The sequence below is a fragment of the Halichoeres trimaculatus genome, unplaced genomic scaffold (genome assembly GCF_033239565.1).
Source record: "Halichoeres trimaculatus isolate MK-OKI-2021-1 unplaced genomic scaffold, fHalTri1.1 fHalTri1_scaffold_6, whole genome shotgun sequence".
In the NCBI taxonomy this organism is placed as follows: domain Eukaryota; kingdom Metazoa; phylum Chordata; class Actinopteri; order Labriformes; family Labridae; genus Halichoeres; species Halichoeres trimaculatus.
Window position 1 is genome coordinate 5,039,799 of NW_027437184.1, and position 20,973 is coordinate 5,060,771.

Consider the following 20,973-nt stretch of genomic DNA (forward strand, 5'->3'; position numbering starts at 1 on the left):
AGTCAGTCATTTGTTTTATTGTTGTTACTTTAATTGTTGCAATTAAAAGCCAACCTTTTTGTGTTTCTATGTCATTGAAATGAATGAAGTTTTATATTTGAGTTACATTTGTCTTTTAAATCATGTGTTGTAGACAGTTATATTTTAAAGAAGATGCTTTATTTTTAAATTGCCTGCTCTTCACAGCACAGAACAGAGCAGAGAAAGAAGCGGTCGTCCCACATGACAAAGTGTAAAGATTGTGACCTTGTGTATAAAGCATGCAGCCAACACATATTTATGGTGTGTTTGTAGAAAAAGTAAAGCCAAAGCTACTCGTGTCCGTACTTGGAGGGAACTACCGACACCTTCTCTCCACCTGCATCCAACTGCTGGTCAATCAATGCAGCTACACGTGTGGTGTCAGATCACTTTTATAGTTTGCATAAAATGACCATCAGGAATATTGGTCCAACATTTATCATCCCATTAAATAAGCGCTTATCCAGTTAAAGGATACTGCCCCTTTCTCCTCCTAGACTTAGAAAACCTTTCCAGGGAGACTTATCCCTCCTTTCTCCTCCTTTCTGTCGTGCCCACACAAACCCAGAAACACACAAACTTAGCCAAAACTTTGGAGAGTCTGCAGGCGTGGCTTAGTCATTGCAGCTTGTCTGAATGACTGATAGCATTGCAGCTGCTCCCATCCATTCAGCCGTACTGTATTACACTCTCTAAGTGGGGAGGGCTGGCCCTCTCTCATCTCTTTTATTTCTTTCTAAACTGAAATTTAGAAGCTGAGATCTGTTTGTTGATGTGATGTCTGCGTACATCTGTGTTTGGATCAGAGCGACTTATTCAAATCCAAGACGCCGTGTTGCTTTTTGCTAGTTTTAAGTATTTCAGCATAATATTTATTGGTTAATGATGAAAGGAGGAAATCTGTGTGTGTGTGTGTGAAGATGTAAATCATCCTGCACCGCTTTGTGACTTTGGCGAGTGTGTGTGCGTCTTCAGGACAGGCATCAAACAGATAGTCTTTCCACACTCGGAAGCCATCGGCAATCAGATGTTAAGTGGTCTCAGCATTATCTGAGCCTTAGCAGACAGTTTTGAGTCAGCTCAATCAATGCCCATCCATCCACCTACTGCAGGAAAAGCACCACCTCCAGTTTATTGGAGAAGGGAGTTCACCAACGTGGCAGAAAAAGCGCCCTCGGTCACTGAAGGTTGAATTTGAGCAAAGATTATAGTCCTTACAGGAAAGTATCTGCCAGTGGAAACCTTAGCGGGCTGAAAAGATGCTCTGGTATTCAGCGAAATAGTAGCTTATTTCAGAGCAGGACAGAGGGCCTGAGAGAAGCAGTTTTTTTAACTCTCATTTACTTCATTTAGGATGTTGTTACACAGAACGCTGCTCTGGGCAGGCGAGGAAACAGTTCCTGCTGCACCTTTTTAAATATTATTTCTGCATTAATGAAGTTTCTTGTGGGAGAGAAACTAATTAGCTCATCGTTTAGAGGAGGGAAGAGAAAAAGTGGCTCTTGTGGGACGCTCGGCATGTAAAATCAATGATGATTTGTGCGGCGGCTTCTCAATTGGTGATGAAGTGGGTGGCGTGCTGTTACAAGCTTACTGTGCGTGACAGGGTTTGATGGATGGAGGAGGAGATGGATGACCACACAGAGTGTTAGCACCAAGAACATCCCAGTATGAGCGCAGGAAAACTGTCTCATAGAGAAAAACAAGAATAATGAGATAATTGTTGTGATTTGATGAAAGTGTTTCTGTATTTGTGAAATTTTTAAATGTAACTTTTGGCTGCATCAACTATAACTTTGCACAAAAAGTAAGAAGTATGTGTTTGCTCTTTGACAGTAAATCTCATACCATTGGAAAGCCTGTTTGTCTTTTAAATAGAGATGTCCCGATACAGATCTTTTGACTTCTGATACGATTTTTTCATATGTTTTGCCAATACCGATACCTTTCCTTTGATAAATCCCGTACTCCGTTGGGTAATTCTGTAAATGATGCATCATATTTGTTGTATTTAAGTGAGCCCTTTACCCACTTTACAAATGTTGCAAGATGTTGTTTTACTATCATTGCTTTCCAGAGAAAAGTAGCGGACATGTTTGCAACATGGCTTGATTTAAAACAGCCGCAAAGTGTAACGGTGCTGAAAACTCATGAAAACTGGATCGGTCAATGATGTAGAAAAAAATCTGATGCTATCCAATCCTCATAAAAATAGCCATATCAGGCGCCTGCATGTCCCGACCTGGTACGCTGACCGCTATCGGGACATCCCTAAATTGTAGTTCAGTGTCTAGAACAGTGGTCCCCAAACTGAACAATACCAGAGGCGCATTATGATTTTTTTTTTCAGTCTGGCCACGTGATCGAGACTAACACATGCATAGAACATAACTTTCTATTCCACGCTTCTGCAGTTTGTGCCCTATCTGAAACCCCTCCCTCAAAAAAAAATCCTGTTATACGACCATACTGTTAGTGAAATGTATTGTGCTGGTAGGTGTTGTCTCACTTAGTTTGGTTTCTTAGCCTGGTTGCTATCTGGTTTTCACAGTGAAGTTAATGAGAGAGAGCTGCAAACAGTAGTGTGTATAAGAAAGTTAATATTTCATGGTCTTTTTTTCTGTGAAAAACCTGAAAAGGGTTATTTAATTATTACATATTTCATAAATAGTGTTATATATTTCATTAAAATTGTCATTATTTATTTTCTGATTTTTTTCCCATCAAGATCCCAGAAAGGGTTATTAATATTTGGTTATCTGTGGCTTTCTGGGAAACAATAACTATTTGTTTGGACACCTCTGTGATCGTCACACTTTTTTTTACAAACTGACCCTGGCCCACCATCAGAGAAGGGAAAAGTTGTTTGGCCCTGATGGGAAAAAGTTTGGGGACCCCTGGTCTAGAAAGTGAGCTGGCTTTTTAGTGTTCCTTACAGCCTGGTGCTCGAAGACATGTCTGCAACATGTAACGTTGGTAAATCCTGGTTATGTCCCACCAGCGCTCATCTACCAACTCCAACCTCACCAAGCAGAGCTAACGTAACCTCACTCTTCATTTTATTGATAGACTCTCGAGTTTGAAACATAAAGCTTGACAGTGCCGAAAACAAGTGAAAACTGGATCAGTCTCAATCACATTACAAAATCCGGTACTATCCAATCCTCCAAAAATAGCCATATCTGGCGCTGATACTGATCAGTGTGTTGGATTGGGACATCCCTACTTTTGAATGGTGCCACATTTTAAGGGAACGTGCATTTGTGGGATGAGAAACAGCTGATTATGTGCTGAAAACTGCTCCCCCTGGTGGCTGGCTGCAGTATAGGTCAAAAACTCCATCTCCCCAGTCATTCCAGTTGGGCTGTGGTCAAACTTTAAAAAATTAATACACCTCGTAGAAATGTTTCTCATGTCCAATTGCTGTGGTGATTTGATGATATTATTTTCCTGCCTTGTATTCAAGTCCTCTTTTTTCTGAAGAGTTTTGTTTTCATTAGTCATAAGAGGTTAAAACAAGGTTTTACGTCACGTTTAACGATGATTGAAAGCTGCCATTCTTGTGTATTTTTTTCAGGGATTGTAAAATATGTCAGAAGGTACAGTCAAGAAGAGATAAGACTCCAGAAAGGAAAAAAAAAAAAATTGTTGTCACCAGGCTCCACTCAGATACTCTCTGAGTCCCTCATAGTCTCTACTACTCAGACTTTGGCTTCAAAACCGTACAATGTTAAATGGTAAATAGGGGAGCCACGCTGTCCACCAGAGCTGTGCAAACATACAGACATGAACACTCAAGACAGAATGAAAACATCTTTAAGGCTAACTTAATCTCAATCAGAGCCCTGTGGTACCTGTCTGATCCCTCCTTCAGTAACACAGCTGTTTGTGTAGCAGATTGTAAAGTCTGAGTTTTCCTTGAAGACAGGATAATGAGCTTTGCCTCCGGCATTTCTCAGCTTATACATTTTTCTTTAAGTCACGTAGAGTCGAGCAGCATCCACCCTCAGAGACCTGCATCTCTATTAAGCTCAACATGAAACAACGATGTGTAGTTTTTAGTGAACGCAACCTGACTGAAGTGTTCATGGGCAGACGTGAACTCTATTTGCACTTGTTATTGTGTTTTAATGTTTATGATTTGTGGTGTCTTCCACATTGCAGCACCACAGAAAGTAAGGAAAACCTTTGTCTGTCTCAGAAGTCTCTCAGAAAGATTCCCCCGTCTCTTTACAGAGGCCTTTGTGCTATTTTTATTGGGAGAGCTCTTCTTTTACAGTTTTTGGGCAGACGTGACTCTCAGCTGCGGCTTTCTTGTCACTCTGCCTCTTCTTCCTTTTCATCTCTGCTTCATTTTCCACCTCATTCATATCTCTATATTTACATTACCTCCAATACTCCCACTCTGCCGACTACGGCTTTTCTCATTTCATATTATTCCTGTCACCGATGTTATTCTCCGTCTCATTTCTGATTTCTGCCTTCCTTTATCCCCCTGATATGCATCTACCAATTTCCATTTCCCCTCCTGTCTGAGTCATCTTCGTCTCTTCGTCTTCACCTTGTGTCCTTGTAACGATCTGGTCTTCCTCACCCTGAGCTCACGCCTGTCTCCTCTTCGACAGGTACTCCTTCCAGGATGAGGAGGACATGTTTATGGTGGTGGACTTGCTCTTGGGAGGAGACCTGCGTTACCACCTCCAGCAGAACGTCCACTTCTCAGAGAGCACGGTGAAACTCTACATCAGCGAGTTGGCTCTGGCTCTGGGATACCTGCGCAGCAAGCGTATCATACACAGGTGAGATGATTCCCCTTTCTTTAAACCCATTTAGGCACTTTATTGTGTTGTAGTTTCTTTAATACAGGGTGGGCCAGAAAGATTTACCCATCATTTATCTCTACTTTGTTTGCTTAGCTTTTGTCCTAGAAACTTAAAATTTTGGATAGTTTCTCTTAAAAGGCATAGCTTTTGATGTACCTGAGTTAATTTGTTTACTCCTAATGATTGTCAAGTATGGCATCGAAAGGTAAGCACGACCAGATTATGGTCTTGAAGGAGGCTGAACTGACAACAATGCAAATCATGAAAAAGGTGAATGTTTGTTGTAAGACTGTCAACAATGTCATGAAACGATACAAGGAGACTGGAAATACCAGCAGCAAGCCAATCCCTGGAAGAAAACGTCCAGTCCGGACCATAAGGGTTGTTGAGATGGTGAGGAAGAGAATCCAAAGGAATCCTCACAGGAGCATGAGGGCAACAGCAAAGGAAGTGAACATCTCAAGAACTTCACTAAGAAGAATCGTCAAACAGGATCTCAGACTGAAAGCACTAAAAATGCAACACAGACAACTGATTTCAGCCGCTTCTAAAGAAAAACAGCTTGACAGGAGGAAAATGATGCTGCAGGAGATCCAGAGTGCCGCAGACAAAGTCCTGGTTTGGTCTGATGAGAAGATCTTCACCGTTCAGGCAGTGGTCGATTCCCAGAATGACAGGGTTTATGCACATAGTTTGGTCATATTTTGGTAGTCAGAAGCCAGCTGGAGTTATGGTGTGGGCTGCTGTTGCATCTGATGGCTCAAAGTCTCCTTTGGTCTTCATTCAGGAGGGTGTGAAAGTGAACAGCCAGGTGTACCTTCAAATGCTTGAAGAAAAAGTGTTGCCTTGGTGTACCAATGCGTTTGGAAACCAGTATGTCTTCACACATCCAATGTCACACAGGCCTGGTGCAAGCAGCACTTTCCTGGCTTCTGGGACAAGAACATGTGGCCTCCGTCAAGTCCAGACATCAATCCAATGGACTTTGCTATCTGGTCTATCCTGGAGAGGGAGGTCTCAAGAGTATCTCCCAGCAGTGTCACCGCTTTGAAGACAGCTCTGATGAAGTCATGGTCAAAACTTGATGTAGAGACAGTGCGGCACTCATGCCAAGCAGTGCCAGGTTGTCTCCAGGCTATGATAAAGGAAAAGGGCGGCCATATTGAGATGTAAATCTTTTTGGTAACAGAGAATAAAGTAGAGAAACTGTGTTCAATGTCTATTATGTTTGTCTGCAAGCATTTTTGGATAGTGCGAAAAAAACTATGGATAAATCTTCCTGGCCCACCCTGTAATGCACAAATAACACGAGAAATATTCCTTGAGCAGTTTCTGAAGCACTCACCACCGCCGTTTATACCCCCTCCCTTGTTTTCCCTGGGCGCAGTTTGAGCATTAAGTACCCCAGTGTTCTTTTCTCCTTGGCTGTCCACTCCAATAATACTTTCTAATATGACTGCTCCTCCGCTGTGAAGAAAGGTCAAACTGTCGTGACATCAAGGTCCCACCTGACACAACAGTTTACCCTGAGCTGCAGACCATGGCCATCAGGAAATGCACCAATTCTGTCTGTGCTGCTGTGTCGATGCCTTGTCTAATCTTGAGAAAGCAGGTTAAGTGCTTTTTGGGCAGGAGTAACTGCAGCGATGGCAGTGCCACCCACTGGCTCCGCCAAGAAAGACATGGCTAGAGCCCAAAATTATTATTTTAAGTTCTTGAAGCGGCTTGAAGGGCTTTGGATATCCTGTTACAGCAAATAATGCTGCCAAAATACATTTTAAATATTAACTGAGCTTAAAGTAAAAAACTGCCCCCACTTTTCCTCTTTTCACAGGAGGAGCATGCAAGTCAGATACACAAATAAAGAAGCCTTTTTATGCACTAAATTTTTCTGAAACACTCCCAGCTGTTCTTTCCAGCCCTGAAAGCGTCTTATTGTTGTTTAACAAAAGTCAAATGTGGGACTTCAGTGTGGGAGATTGAGGAAAGCACACAGTTTATATCTACGTTTCTGTCTAGCACCCCATATGCGCTGACTGTAATTACGTAAAATCTAATATACTTTGAGAGGAAATATTGAAAGAAACTTGTTTCAGGGTGTTTTATTCCTCATTTTTAAAGTTCTGCTGTAGAAAAACTCAAAAGTGAAAAAACAATTTGCAACTCACTGATGAGTCCAGGTGATTTCTGTCTGAAAATATGACTTATTTATCATTTCCAAGTGACTTTATAAACTATATTTGTCCGTGTTTGAGTTAGAAGCTCCTGAAACAATTAAATAGAATATTCTATTTTTAGTTTCACTACTTTCTTTTCATTAGCAGGTCTCATGCTCTATGCTAGATCTATTGTTCAAAGAATTTAATCTGGATCAAAATGATCCCGATTTGGAAAACCCATTTTTTTGCAATCCAAGATTGGGTAATCTGTTTTAGTTTCATGCCAGTTTTTCAAAGCAACATTGGATTAGATCACCCTGATCTGGGGGTCAGTTTTCAAGGTTACCAAATCTGGATTACCAGTGCTCCAAATAGGACAGTGTATCACAATGTGAGCTACCAGCTCTGTAAAGAAGTAATATAGAAAAGTAGAAGAGCCAAGACCCACTTAAAGTGTTTCTGATACTGAGACAAAACACAAAAACAACAAACATCCACTTCCATTTATGATTTACTTCATAAACCCTTATCTGAGCCAAAGCAAATATTACCAAATGCATTGTTGATATTTTGAAAATGTCTTCAATAAAAAAGGCTAACAGACCAATAGTTAACAAAATAACGAATTTTACAGGGAAAAACACAACACACATACTTTAAAAATTTTTAAATCCAAAATATTGTCATTTTTTTCTTATTTTATAAACTTTCAGAATTTAAAAATGTCAAGCTTTCAAAAAATTTGTAAAGTTTCCAAATTTTATAAATTTGCTAAAATTTGACAAATTTTTAAAATTTAACAAATATGCTTAAATTTGAAAAATTTTGTTTTCATTGTATAAATTTGCTGAATTTCAGAATTTGCTAAAATTTCAATTTTTTAAAAAATTTTAGAAATATGCCTAAATTTGAAAAATTTGTATTTTTTATTAAATTGCTAGAATTTCAAAATTTTTAAAATTTCCAAAATGGGCTTGAATTTCAAAAGTTTGTAATGTTTTATAAATATGCTTAAATTTCAAAATTTCTAAAATTTCAGGAATATGCTTCAATTAAAAAAGAATTTTTTTTTATAAATTTGCAAGAATTTCAATTTCTTTTAAAATTTCAGAAATATGCTTCAATTAAAAAAAATGTAATTTTTTAAACAAATTTGCTGAATTTTATTATTAAGTTTCAGAAACGTGCTTAAATTTGAAAAATTTGTATTTTTTCATTAATTTGCTAGAATTTCAAAATTTGTAAAACTTCAGAAGTATGCTTAAGTTCAATTTTTTTTTTTTTTTTTTTTTTTTTTTTTTTTTTTTTAGAAATTTCCAAAATTCCAAAATGTTAAAAAGAATTCTTGAATTTGAGAACACATTGATAATTTCACTAAACCCATATTTTGTTGTCTACCACTGCCTTCCCACGTATCAAGCAGGTTAATTAAGCTGGCATGTTGGCAGTTCAATGAATCCCCACAGAATCAAAATCTGTATTTTCTTCCAGATTAGTCTTTTTGTAGATGTAGTTTTCTTCCCAGGGCTGTGAAACTTGAGGTTAGCCACAGGTGCATGGAAAGTTGGTGGGCTGTTGATGTTGTAGGAGGTGGTGTAGAGCGGTGGCAGGCTTTATTGACAGATGGGATGAAGTTTTAGTTCAACAAGATGTTGATGAATGATTTTATTTGGTGTCAAAGTCTTTTATCATCAATACCCTCTGTAAGACAAATAAAAATTCTATATTTCAATAAAAAAAATTAAAGCTACAAGGAGCCACTGCAAAAGAGTCAGACCCTTGATCTAGGCTCTTAGACCACTTGATAGCATGAGGGAATAATAATGGCTTTTTTTCAATTAAGCCAAACCCATGGCCTTTTTAACCTTAATCACATGCATGGAATCACCCAGATGAAAACATTAATCATGCTTTAGTTAACAGGAGCATGGACCATAGGAAAAGCCAATCAAACACATTGATTTCTATTAAGTAGCTTAAAAATAGCAAATTGATGCTGGAGATGAAAACCAGAAACTGAGCCCAGTCGTGCTTCTTCTGATGTATCTGATGATTCAAAGAATCAACATCACTCGACTGATACTCACAGCTACGACAGAACAACATGTTGTATTCCTTTGTGTCCTTATGATACTGGGTGGTTTGAAATGGACCATTAGAGTCTGGGCGGTGCTTTGCTTTAATCTGTAAAGCACTTTTTGTCAGACCTACTCCTCCACACTGTGGAATGAGCAAAGAGGTAAACATAGAAAGAGAGTCCTTCTCAGATCATGACTAATAGGAAACATCACTGCTGCGGAGAACACTCATTTATCAACACCCACAGATAACAAATTACGCTATTTAACATAAAGCCGACCACTTGCTCTTGTCCACTGAAAAAGTGGGAGTGAGGGAAGTACATTGGACGCGTTATTAATTTTCCCATTCAGTCTGTCCGTTGAGGTCTATGAATATTTAAATCATGTTTCTATTTCGGCGCTCGGGGAGAACAGACTTGTCACTTGATGCGCAGGTGTTGGAGGCGTTTGTTTAGATGGAATCAACATCTTTTCAATCTGCATTCATTACTGTCAGATGGGAAGAGGAGCTGAAAGTCGCTCTCGGCTCGTCTTGTAGGAATTGGATGTCTAATTTCCTCGCTCAGATGTTGACTTGTTACAGTGAGTGACGTGTTAGTGCTGATGTACCTGTGAGCATGTGTGTTACTGCCGGATGTACAGACTCGTCTTCCTTTGGTCGTTAATTATTTTAAAGATGATGATGATGATGAGTGGGGTAATGATGATAATGACATAAATGACACGCAACATGATGATATGGTAATTTTGTCCTTTACAAGGTTGACTGAGAGACTTTAAAGTATGGCAGAGGAAGGCTTTGATATGTCGGCTGAAAGTCCACAAAAGAGGCACTGATGTGTTTTATTACAGATCTGTTCATTCAGTAGATCTCATCAGAGACAAAAGATCAGAGAAAGACCTGGAAACAAATCATTATCAGACACAAAAGTATCATTGAATTTGTCATTAGATCATTTAAATCCATCATACTTGTCGGCACAATTCTCCGTACATCCATTAAGGTAGGATACCAGCAGTTTTGGAAACAAGACCTTGAATTAAAAACACAAGACATAAAATCCTTCATACTGTTACTCATACAGCCCATATCCCAGCCATCTCAACGACTTTTTCCAAAATTGTTTTACTTTTTTGTGTGTTGTTTTCAAAATCTGAGATGCTGAAAACAGACGTCATTGCTTCTTTCCGTTCGTCTGTCATGTTTGTTTACACCAGAGGTGGGAGCAAGCCATTGCTTTGCATGTCTCAAGTAACTCTCAAGTCTTTAATCCCAAGTCTCAAGTCACAAGTAAAGATTTACAAATCTGAGTCAAGTCGCGAGTCATTGATGTCCAAGTCCAAGTTGACTTCCGAGTCCTTGATGAAATTGCCAAGTCGAGTCCAAAGTCGAGTCTGACTCAAGTCTAAGTCCGTAATTTGAGAACATGAATGAAATTATCCTCATTGTGGGTACCGTAATTTCCGCACCATAAGGCGCACCTAAAAGCCTTCAGTTTTCTCAAAAGCCGACAGTGCGCCTTATAATCCGATGTGCCTTATATGTGGATCGATATTGGTTAATCATGGCTACTGTAGTCAGGGAGTGTTGTTGGAGTAACAGTGGTAAGCAGTAAGAACCTGTAAAGATGAATTCTGCTAAGTGCTAACATTAGCTCACAGGCTGGCCCGGGCTTCTTCTCTTGTTTATTGTCAGAGCAATACAGCGCCCCCCAAAGCTCTGGCATTTAAAGAGTTCTCTGGAAACGGCTTTTGTGGACGGCAGAAACGGCTTCGTCTTTACAGCGCACTTTATTTGAAAACGGCACAGAAAATGGTTTGATAGGAAAATGTGCAGCTCCGTGTGGATGTAGCCTGAGTTTGACTGACTTATTGACGTTTTTGTTGACATTCCCTTTAGCGCAGCTCTATCTAGTGGATGCATAACGCAACCCCAGCCACTACTGTAGCTTCTACTCTATGCGCCTTATAATGCGGGGGTCCCTATATATGAAAACAGTTTTCAAATAGGCCATTCATTGAAGGTGCGCCCTATATTCCGAAGCGCCTTGTAGTGCAGATAATACGCTAACTGTCACTCTTGAGCAGTGTGGCCCTCACAGAAATGTAATCCCAACCCTTGTTGTTTGTTCTCAAACCTGATTGGATCTTAATAGATGCATTCAATGAGGCAAATTTCGTGGGAAAATTTCTTCTCCTGAATTGACAGAATTACGGTCACATTTGTTGAATACTTTGAATTGGGGACACATTTTCTTTTGCACACTCTCTTAAAAAAACACAAGTATTTTCAAGTCAGTAAATCTGAGCCACTGATGTCAAAGTCCAAGTCGAGTTGCAAGTCTTTGATGATATCGCCAAGTCGAGTCCAAAGTCATCAAAAGTCATCAAAAGTCTGACTTGAGTCTAAGTCACATTACTCGAGTCCACACCTCTGGTTTACTTTGAAGTCACGTTTTACTACACGAGATTTAGAAAAAAAAAAATGAGCGTGGAGAAGCTCTCAAGCTGTAAGTTTCAATCTTCTGATAGTTTATTTTATTGGTTTTTTTTACGTCTTTCCCACGCCTTATGATGTCATTATCTGCCATAAAACCTGAAACAGCCGTGGTTTAATGCCCAAGTCATCTTTTGCTTGAAGTTTGTTTTGCTGCCTGAAGAAATGGCTTTTTTTAATCCATGGTGAAAAATTAGATACACATTGTGCTTGTTCTTGAAATGTCTCTAAACATTACTTTTCATTGATTCACATCTTTGGCAAAAGATTATTTAAGTCTACAAAAAAGGCAAAAAGCAGGAGGAGGATAAGCTCTGAGAGCCACTTCACTTCTGCTCAGCCTTCCTGTGTGCGCTCCTGCTGTGTCTCTCTGGCTCTCCTGGGCAGCCTGGAGGGCGCAGCATGTTAACATGTATGATTAACATGTAACTTAGTATGATTAAGACTCTTTGCTTATGTTCATAACATTCAAATGCAGAGAGACAGAGGCAATTTGTTATGTATATCTTATCGCTTCAGGGAGAATTCAGTTGAACAGAAAGAAGTAGCAAACTTTAGAAAATATCACAGGAAATAAAAATATTGCTGTATTACTTTTTCCCAATACCGTGCAGCCCTATTCCAAGTGTCCTCAAGTTCCGACCAAACATCTAACACTATTTTCAGAAATGAGCAGGTAACTGTTTTAGGTTTATTTAGTCAAAGAGTGACAGCAGCAAGATTAGAATAAAAAAAACACATAAACAATCAAGAGTAGATCCCAAAGAGTCAAGCTTTGTTGTCGAGTAAAAGTTGAACTTTAATTCAGTTTTTGACAACTTAAGCTTTGACAGCCTGGCTACTCAATTGTTGGTATTTGCTTTTTTAAAGATAAATTGTTCATAATTTACAGGTTGATTTGATTCTGTAACAAGTGAATTAATGCAGATACACACAGAGTTTGTGCCTTTTTTTTTTACATGCAATGCTGTTTTGAGTTGAGATATGTATATAAAATGATATCGTCTGCATACAACATCATTTTGCAGTACAGTGAAAATAAAAGTTGGGCCTACAGGCAGAAGCGATTCCTGATAAACTGCTGTTAAATATAACAAAAACACCTTGTCTCCATCTGTAGTTGTGCTTAGACTCATTTTAGAAATAAAACAGAAGTGAACGCAACAGAAATCTGTTTTAAACATAGACTGTTTATTTTAATAAACAGCTTTTCCTACTGCACAGAAAGTTTGAATCACCTGAAGGAGTTGATGTGGGGTTAACTAGGTTCAGCTCACCTTGTTGGTACGTGGATGGAAAATCAACTCGAAGGGATGGGCACAGGAGACTCTGAGCTTTAAATAAAGTACAAGATGTACTGTACTAAAGCTTCTCGTATTAAGATTTTCTTTAAACCGTTTGTGAACAGTAATGTGAAAATTACAGCAGTCACGAGTTTGTTAACATTCATGAGAAGTAAGTAATTTTGCCTGTAGCTGCTGACATCTGGGAACACAGTGACTTTACAACAGCTGCCACGTTTCTACTAAAACCTTTTTTAGTAATGTTGGAATAATCATCTTATGTTGGTGAAATATAATCCTGGAAATGGAGGAGTATTATCATTTTTAGTCATTATTCTGGGAATATACTTGACCTAGAAGGTGTCATGTTACACATATCCAGGCCAACCCCATTCGAGCATGTTTCCTTCATGTTTTCAACCCTGGGCTCTCTGTGGACTTTGAATCATGAACAACAGAATGAGTCTCAATTAGATGACCTCCTCAGAGGCTTGATGAGTCTCTCTAAACAAGTGGAAAGGTAAGTGGCAAGTGTGTGACAGTGGGAGGTGTGTGTGTGCACGCTCATGAAGGTTACCGCAGCCTCTTTGAAATCAACAACAATAACCTCTGGATGAATCCTCAGGTGCATTATGTTGCCTCCTGAAATCTTGGTAATGGAAAGGCGGCAGACGTTCTTAATGAGTCGATATGCCTCAGAGTTTCACTTCGAAACCACACTCCCCATTAAAGTGGTTAAGAGGCTAATTGAAGGATGATTGATGGATGGAGACAGACGTTAAACAGCCAAGACGGAAGTCCATTTAGTGAGTCATGACTGTGGGAAGGAACATAGATGATGCACACTTTCATGTTAATGTACATTGATTTAAATCACCAAGATGTTTTTCAAAGCGGTTCTCAGCAAACAGCAGAAAGGAAATAAGGAATAAATCAAGCGAAAAAGCTTAAACTGTCAAATGAGATGCTGCTTCAATTTGTGAAAAGATGAACTTAAAGGACTTATTTCATACCCAGTGCAGTGATGTGTCATCGACATTGCACTGCTTACTTTTACAACCCTAGATACAAGGGATGGGCAATAATGTTTCGTTGCAGTCTGGCTGCAGCAGGTTGCAACATAAAGCAACAGTTCAATTTTTGCTGAATGCTGAAGCTGTGCTGTATCAGTTTAACAAAAAAGCAGGAAAAGCAGGTAAAGTAGGACAGGAAGTTGTGCATAGAAATCACCTTAAAACATCCCCAGACTTTCAAAATAAAACAAACCGTGTCCAAACCAGATCGAATTTAACTTGACCACAACAGCAAACGGGCACAATGAGCAGAGCTAGGTCAGGAGGCACGAGGTTTGAGGTTTTACAGCCAGAATAAGAATGAGGAGAGGCTCGATAATGGATTGGGAAAAGTGGGAGCTCCTTCGAGAAAATAAAAATGAGGTGCTGTGCAAACTCTGCAAGGTTTGGCGAGCATATCACAAGTCAACAACTAAGCATAGCCATGTGGGAGTGAGGCATGCAGCAGAAAGGGGGCGCTCTCCACAGAGCAACAGTCAGTGGAAAGCTTTGTCACCTGAAGAAGTAACTCTGATGATCAACCAAGGGGCAACATCCGGTCAGTAAAAATGAAGTCTATGCAAAAGTGCTAAACGTTGTTGTTCCCCGAGGATCAGCTTGAGGCTGGCTGCAGAAAGACTAGAAACCGTGCACACACCAACCCAAAAAACACAATTTTACAGCATTTAAAAAACACCTTTACAGCCTGGTTCAAAAACCGGCTTGGATCTAAAACAATGATTTCACTATCACTGTGCGAACTTGGTGGTTTAGAAGATATTAGAAGATGATTTGATTGTTCAATTAGAGACACAACTTAGCTCACGTGACTGACGAGTGCCCTATAGATAGAGACAAACATACATGCATACATACACACAATGATACTTTTTTTTATATCTCGAGGGAAACTCAAGGCATCCAGAAGCGGTTACAAGACAACATGACATGACATGACATAAAGTTACAATTAACCCCCCTTTCTACACACCTGTTATCAAAACAAAACTAGACTTTAATAAAAATGAAAAGTCACTAATCTGTGCAAATGAGAGCAAGAATGTCCATAATTTAAAACACCTGTAAAAGATTTGTTCTCAGTTTATTGTCAATAAAGACAGGAAACTCAAAGCCTGTGTCATATCCACGGATTGGTTTAATTTTGCGATATCAGGAACAGACGGGTACGTCCATGTTTTATACAGTCTGTGTGATCAGTGTGTAGTGCTCGCTCCTTCTCTGATAGTCTAATGTTGGCGGGTGGGTGGGGGGCAGCAGCTTGGGGCTAGGGGTCTTCAAATAATTTTTGAGTTATCAGCAAATATTGAACGCTTTTGTTTGAAGTGGAGAAAAAAATTTGAAAATCGATATACTTACATTTTTTATTTGACAATAACAAAATCGGGATTCTTTGTCAATAAAAATGTTTTTTTTTTATTCTTCATGTCAATCTTTGTTTATAAACTGGATTGGAAAAAAGTTACCACTTTTCTCCAACAGAGGTGAAATGTTTCTCTCTGACTCATGTGCTTATATAGGAAAATATGGCTCCTGATATAGTCTGAGACATTTAACTTTTTCACATGGTCTGGTGTTAAAACAGCAAACTCAAAATCATAAATATCAAAGAATCGCAATTTAAATCTAATCGGCACCCCAAAAATCTTAAAAGAATGGAACCGCGTGAAAAGCACATGGCCCCACCCCTATCAGATACCTTTTGAAACAGAGTTGAAAACGCTTAGCCATTAGCTCTTGTTGTTGATAGCAATGTAAGCTAACGCCAGGCAATGACAATGTCAACGGCTCCATGGATAGAACATACATGATACTATTGTTTTATGGGTTTTTATTTAACCAAAACAGAACCAAGATTGGAAGAAACACTGTTTGAGGTTTTCTCCTGTTGATACTGGGAGTGACCATCTTGGATTTCAAGCTTGGGAACATGAGTTTCAGGGTTTGAGCTCTTTATGCAAAGAGCCAATGAAGAAGGAAGATTAATTGTGAAAGATCATGAACAGGAGTGGCCCTAGACCGCTTCCTTGAGGTACCCCATAGTTCACCCGCTTCAGATCTGAACAACTTCTGTCAAAGACTTTTCTTTCTGTCAGTGAAGAAAATATATTTGACGAGTATTTCAAGCTTAAGTTGAAGCCACAGTCAGAAAGTTCAATAAGACTGAAAGTACTGAGAGCAGACACCATGGAAATTGTCCACTCTATTTATTCAGATTATATATCTCATCAAATTAACTGAAGCGTGGAGAGACCCAGCTGTTGCAGAGCCAATTGAATTAGAGCCGTAGAGGATTCTCTTTTGAAGCTATGATCTCCTCTCCCCTCCTCGATTTCCCTCGGACACATAAACAACAACAGACACAGAATACGGCGCCGTCCTTCACCTCATGATCGCTCTCATTTCCACTTTGCCCTTTTCCCAATCAGCGTTACTTTTAATTCCTCTCCCTCATTCAAACTTCTTAGTCTCAATACTGCAGGATCTGCCTCTCTGGGGATGTGATGCAAGACATGGCTCTGCTTCAAATAATTTATTTGCTCCATCATCCCCCTCCCCTACAGAGGCTTTCTGCCAAGCTGCCAAAGGGGAATACGGTCTTAATTCACCTTTCTGCTTAATTGAAGGTGAACAGTCTCAGTGGGTCTATACTTGTGGATGTTTCTTGGAGCAATGAGATAAAAATCTGTCCTGCAGATTGCAAAGAGGAAGGCGAAGTCATTGCTTTAAGTTCCCATCAGCGTCTGGAAATGGGGAAGCATTTGTCGTGTCTTCAAGTGAAGTATTCCTTATTCATGGGGCGTGTTAATGTTTTATTTCCCAGCAGAAGAAGAAGAAAAAAGTAGAGCCAGGAGTGAGACAGCGAGAGGACGGGAGGGACGGGAAGGAGGGGGAGATTATTCCCTCATATTCCATAAATACAGATCGAGGTGCCAGTTGGTGCTGTTTGATTTTTCTACCACGCAAAATCAGGCATTATCTTTGTCAAAATCTCCCTGAAGATGCAGCAGTAGATTAGACGATTGGGAGGAGGTTTTTCACTCCGAACATGATAGAATGTTTACCGACGAGTCTGCTCCAAAAACATCACTAATTGCCTGCTTGTGTATCTGACTCACGTGTCTGCCTGTAGGACAAAGAAGAGAGACTTTGGCAGGAAAGCAGACGGGGAGACAGAGACAGAGCTACAGGCGGAGACAGTGGAGAGAGCTAACGTTTTTTTGTGCAACACCCTTTGAATGTTTCTGACTCAGTGAATTATTCATCACTGGTAATTGTGATGTGAGCTTTGGCCTTGGTTTTTTAGTGCCGACTGGCTGCTTTCGGCACTCTCCCAAAAAAAAAAATCAGCTCAGAGTTAGACTGGAGACCTGTCACGCCCGACTTTTGTCAGGCTGACACACTCGGTACGTGTTAATGAATTAGAAATGAACATCTCTCAGCTCTGGAGTCGCTGCTGTCGCACACACACACATATGACGACTGCCTGTGAGCGTAAACATGGCGGCAGACAGACACATGTGTACACCTGTGCTGCCGTTACACCTGTCAGAGCTGCTTCTCTTTAACAGAGAGAAGAAAGAGTGGAAGAGGCACGCAGCCGTTAGCCTCTGTGGGCGCAGTCGGGCTTTCAGTTCACGTTCAAAGGCAGAAGCTGTCTGACTCGATCGGCTGTGGCTGGTGGGCGTAGGTACTTAGAACTGAGGGGTTCTGACACTGTGTGTGTCTGGGAGTGTGTGCACAAACTGTATCAGTGTTTGTGTGTTTATGAGCTTATTTTGAGTGTGTGAAGGAGCTGAGCTGCGGGCTTTCTGGGGCCACCACGGCTCCTCCAACTCTGCTCCGTGACACAAAGGGAGCGGCGCGATCTCAAACAGCTCTGTGCTTTTTATTCTGGAGTGGAGCAGAGAGCCACTGAGGCAGCAGGGCCATGAAAGAGGCTCTGATTAAACTGCTGGCAATGCGAGCCAGATAACCAGAAACACATTCCTCTGAGGCAGATATGGAGCCTTCACAAAAAAAGGAAAAAAGGAAGTGTTACATGAATCAATTAAAATACTTTCTATTGCTAAGGACGGCTACTTCATACTCATAACTAGTACTCAAAAAATGTAAGATATCTCAGAAGCGGTAAGTATAAAAATTTGATACCACTTAGCAAAAACAACTTGTTGAGACAGGTGGTTTTATTTGTATCATCTCTACCTGACTAGCATTAAAACATCCTGGGTCAGTGTTGAAAAAAGCTACTTTAAAGTCCACTGATTACCCTAAATTTGGGAGGCACTCAAATTTAAGATTATCTTAAATCAGTGACTAGTTATTCTGGTGTGTAAACACTTACTTTCAGTCTTTTGAAACTAACCTGAAAAATACACAAGATGCGTCTCCATTCAGTTTCTGCTCCATCAATGGATAGGTTTCCATTCAAGTCAATGGCAACATTTACATGCAGTCATCAACACTTTCATATTCATAATGTTAGCTATAACCCGGCTGCACACAGCCATGTAAACACCAATAACCCTTTTTAAAATACGGAATATGCTAAACTAGGGGTGGACGATATACATTGTGTATGATATTATCCAAAAAGTTGTGTTTACAATGTGGAGTTTTTTTTTAAATCAAAATCTTTTTATTGAAATTTTCACAGAACAAAATAATTGCACAGTCCAAAAGTATTAGAGAGAGAGGTAGCACAGAAATACTTAAATCGTGCATTTTACTGTATAACAAAGAAGAAAAACAAAACAAAAACAAACAAACAAACACACACACCCCCCACCCACCCCCCCACCACCACTGCCAGTGAGCCTAATAGAAAAACATTGACATAAGTCTGTCAAGCATACCTGAGTAGATAAATGGAGAACTGCAGATTACATTAAGCAGGGTTAGAAAAGGGAAAGAAAAATTAATAAGTGCGCAATCACAAAAATTGCATCAAATGGAATGAAATGCGTTTAAAAAAGGGTCCCACATATCATCAAAGCTTCTTGTTGAGAGTTTAAGAACACACCTGATTCTTTCTAGCTTAAGGCAGGACATCACATCCGCCATCCACTGTGAATGGGTGGGTGGGCCAGGGTCCCTCCACTTCAGTAGGATAGCCCGTCGAGCAAGAAGTAAAGCAAAGGATATTGAGTGACGTCTGTGAGCGGGTAGATGGAGACCTGAATCAATAAAGCCAAATAAAGCAGCCAGGGGGTCAGCCTCCAGGTTGATGTTGAAAATCTGAGACAGTGTGTTAAAAACTTCTGTCCAGTATTTATTAATAAGGGGGCAGAGCCAGAACATATGAATGAGGGATGCCTCAGTGTAGTGGCATCTATCACAAAGAGGGCTAACGTCTGGATAGATACGCGACAGTCTGGCCTTGGAGAGATGAGTTCTATGTACAACTTTAAATTGAATAAGGCAATGGCGAGCACAAAGAGAGGTTGAATTTACTAATTTAAGGATTGAAGACCAAGTATCCACCGACAAAGATAAATTTAGATCTTCCTCCCAAGCGTCCTTCAGTTTATTGGTGGAAGTGAGCTTCAAATCCTGCATCTTATCATAGAGAATCGAAATAAGTTTTTTCCTAAAAGGGTTAGAAGATAGGACAGTGTCAAGGAAGTTTTCTTCAGGTAGTCGAAGTAGGTTAGGAGATTGAGAAAGAATAAAATGTCGAACTTGTAAGTATCTGTAAAAATGTGATTTAGGGAGGTCAAATTTTCCACTTAATTTGTCGAATGAAGCCAAGTTGTTGTCAATGAAAAGGTCTTTAAAGCGAACAATCCCCTTTTGGTGCCAAACTTTGAATGTAGGGTCAAAGATAGAGGGCAAAAATGAGTGATTTGGAATTAGAGGGCTGAGGAGAGAGAAGTCAGTCAGGTCAAAATGTTTCCTAAATTGAACCCAAATTCTTATTGAATGTCTGACCACGGGATTCCTAATAGAGTCGGGTGTTAGGAGCGGCAGTTTGGAACCAAGAAGTGAAAGGGTGGAAACGTTGTTGTCTGAATGTGATTCCATGGTCACCCAGTCTGGAGGGTCTGGCCTGCCATGGAAGTAAGACCAGAATGCCAAGCATCTCATATTTGCAGCCCAATAATAATAACAAAAGTTGGGGAGCGCCAAGCCACCATCTGTTTTGTTTTTTTGAAGATGGGCTTTGTTGAGTCGGGGGCGTTTACCACGCCAGATGTAGGAGGATATAAGAGAGTCAAGTTGGTTAAAAAAGGACTTAGGAATAAAGAGCGGGAGAGCCTGAAAAAGATACAAAAATTTGGGTAGAATCATCATTTTGATTGAATTGATGCGCCCAACAAGAGAAGTTGACAGAGGTGACCACTTAGTCAGTGCTTGTTTTACCTGGTTAAGCATTGCCCCCAAATTTTCTTTAAATAGGTGTTTAAAATTACGAGTAATTGTGATCCCCAAATATGAAAATTTGTAACTCTTAATTGTAAAAGGAAAACTGGTGAGAGTAGTTGTTTGTAATTTACTGTTAATTGGAAAAATCTCACTCTTGTCGAGGTTTAATTTATATCCTGAAAGTTGACCAAACCGGTTGAGCAGGGATAAAACCGGGGGTAGAGAAGTGGTCGGATTTGACACAAAAAGTAAAAGGTCATCAGCATAAATCGCAGTCTTGTGTTCCTGTCCGGCTCTAACAATCCCTGAAAAGTTCCCACATTCACGTAAAGCAATAGCGAGGGGTTCAATTGCTAAATCAAAAAGGATGGGGCTGAGGGGGCATCCCTGACGAGTGCCACGGTGTAAACTGAATGACTCTGACATCTGCGAATTGGTACGGACAGAGGCTGAGGGATTAGAATATAGTAATCTGATCCAATTAATAAACTTGGGTCCAAACCCAAATGAGTCCAGGACAGCGAAGAGATATCCCCACTCAACGCGATCGAACGCCTTCTCAGCGTCGAGAGAGACCACACATTCAGGAACTTCATCAGAGGGGGAGTACACCACATCCAAAAGCCGACGAATGTTAAAATAGGCGTGCCTGTTTTTTATAAATCCGGTTTGG

The 20,973-nt window shown here is 40.0% G+C and overlaps 1 protein-coding gene across 1 annotated transcript in view; it reads left to right on the forward strand.

The window, feature by feature from the left end:
• The window catches only part of stk32a (serine/threonine kinase 32A), a 129,000-nt gene that overhangs the window by 36,808 nt on the left and 71,219 nt on the right, over window positions 1–20,973 (forward strand). Inside the window, exon 5 of the mRNA XM_074672660.1 lies at window positions 4,647–4,820. Within this exon, the coding sequence (XP_074528761.1) occupies window positions 4,647–4,820 (174 nt within the window). The remainder of the gene's footprint in view (window positions 1–4,646; window positions 4,821–20,973) is intronic.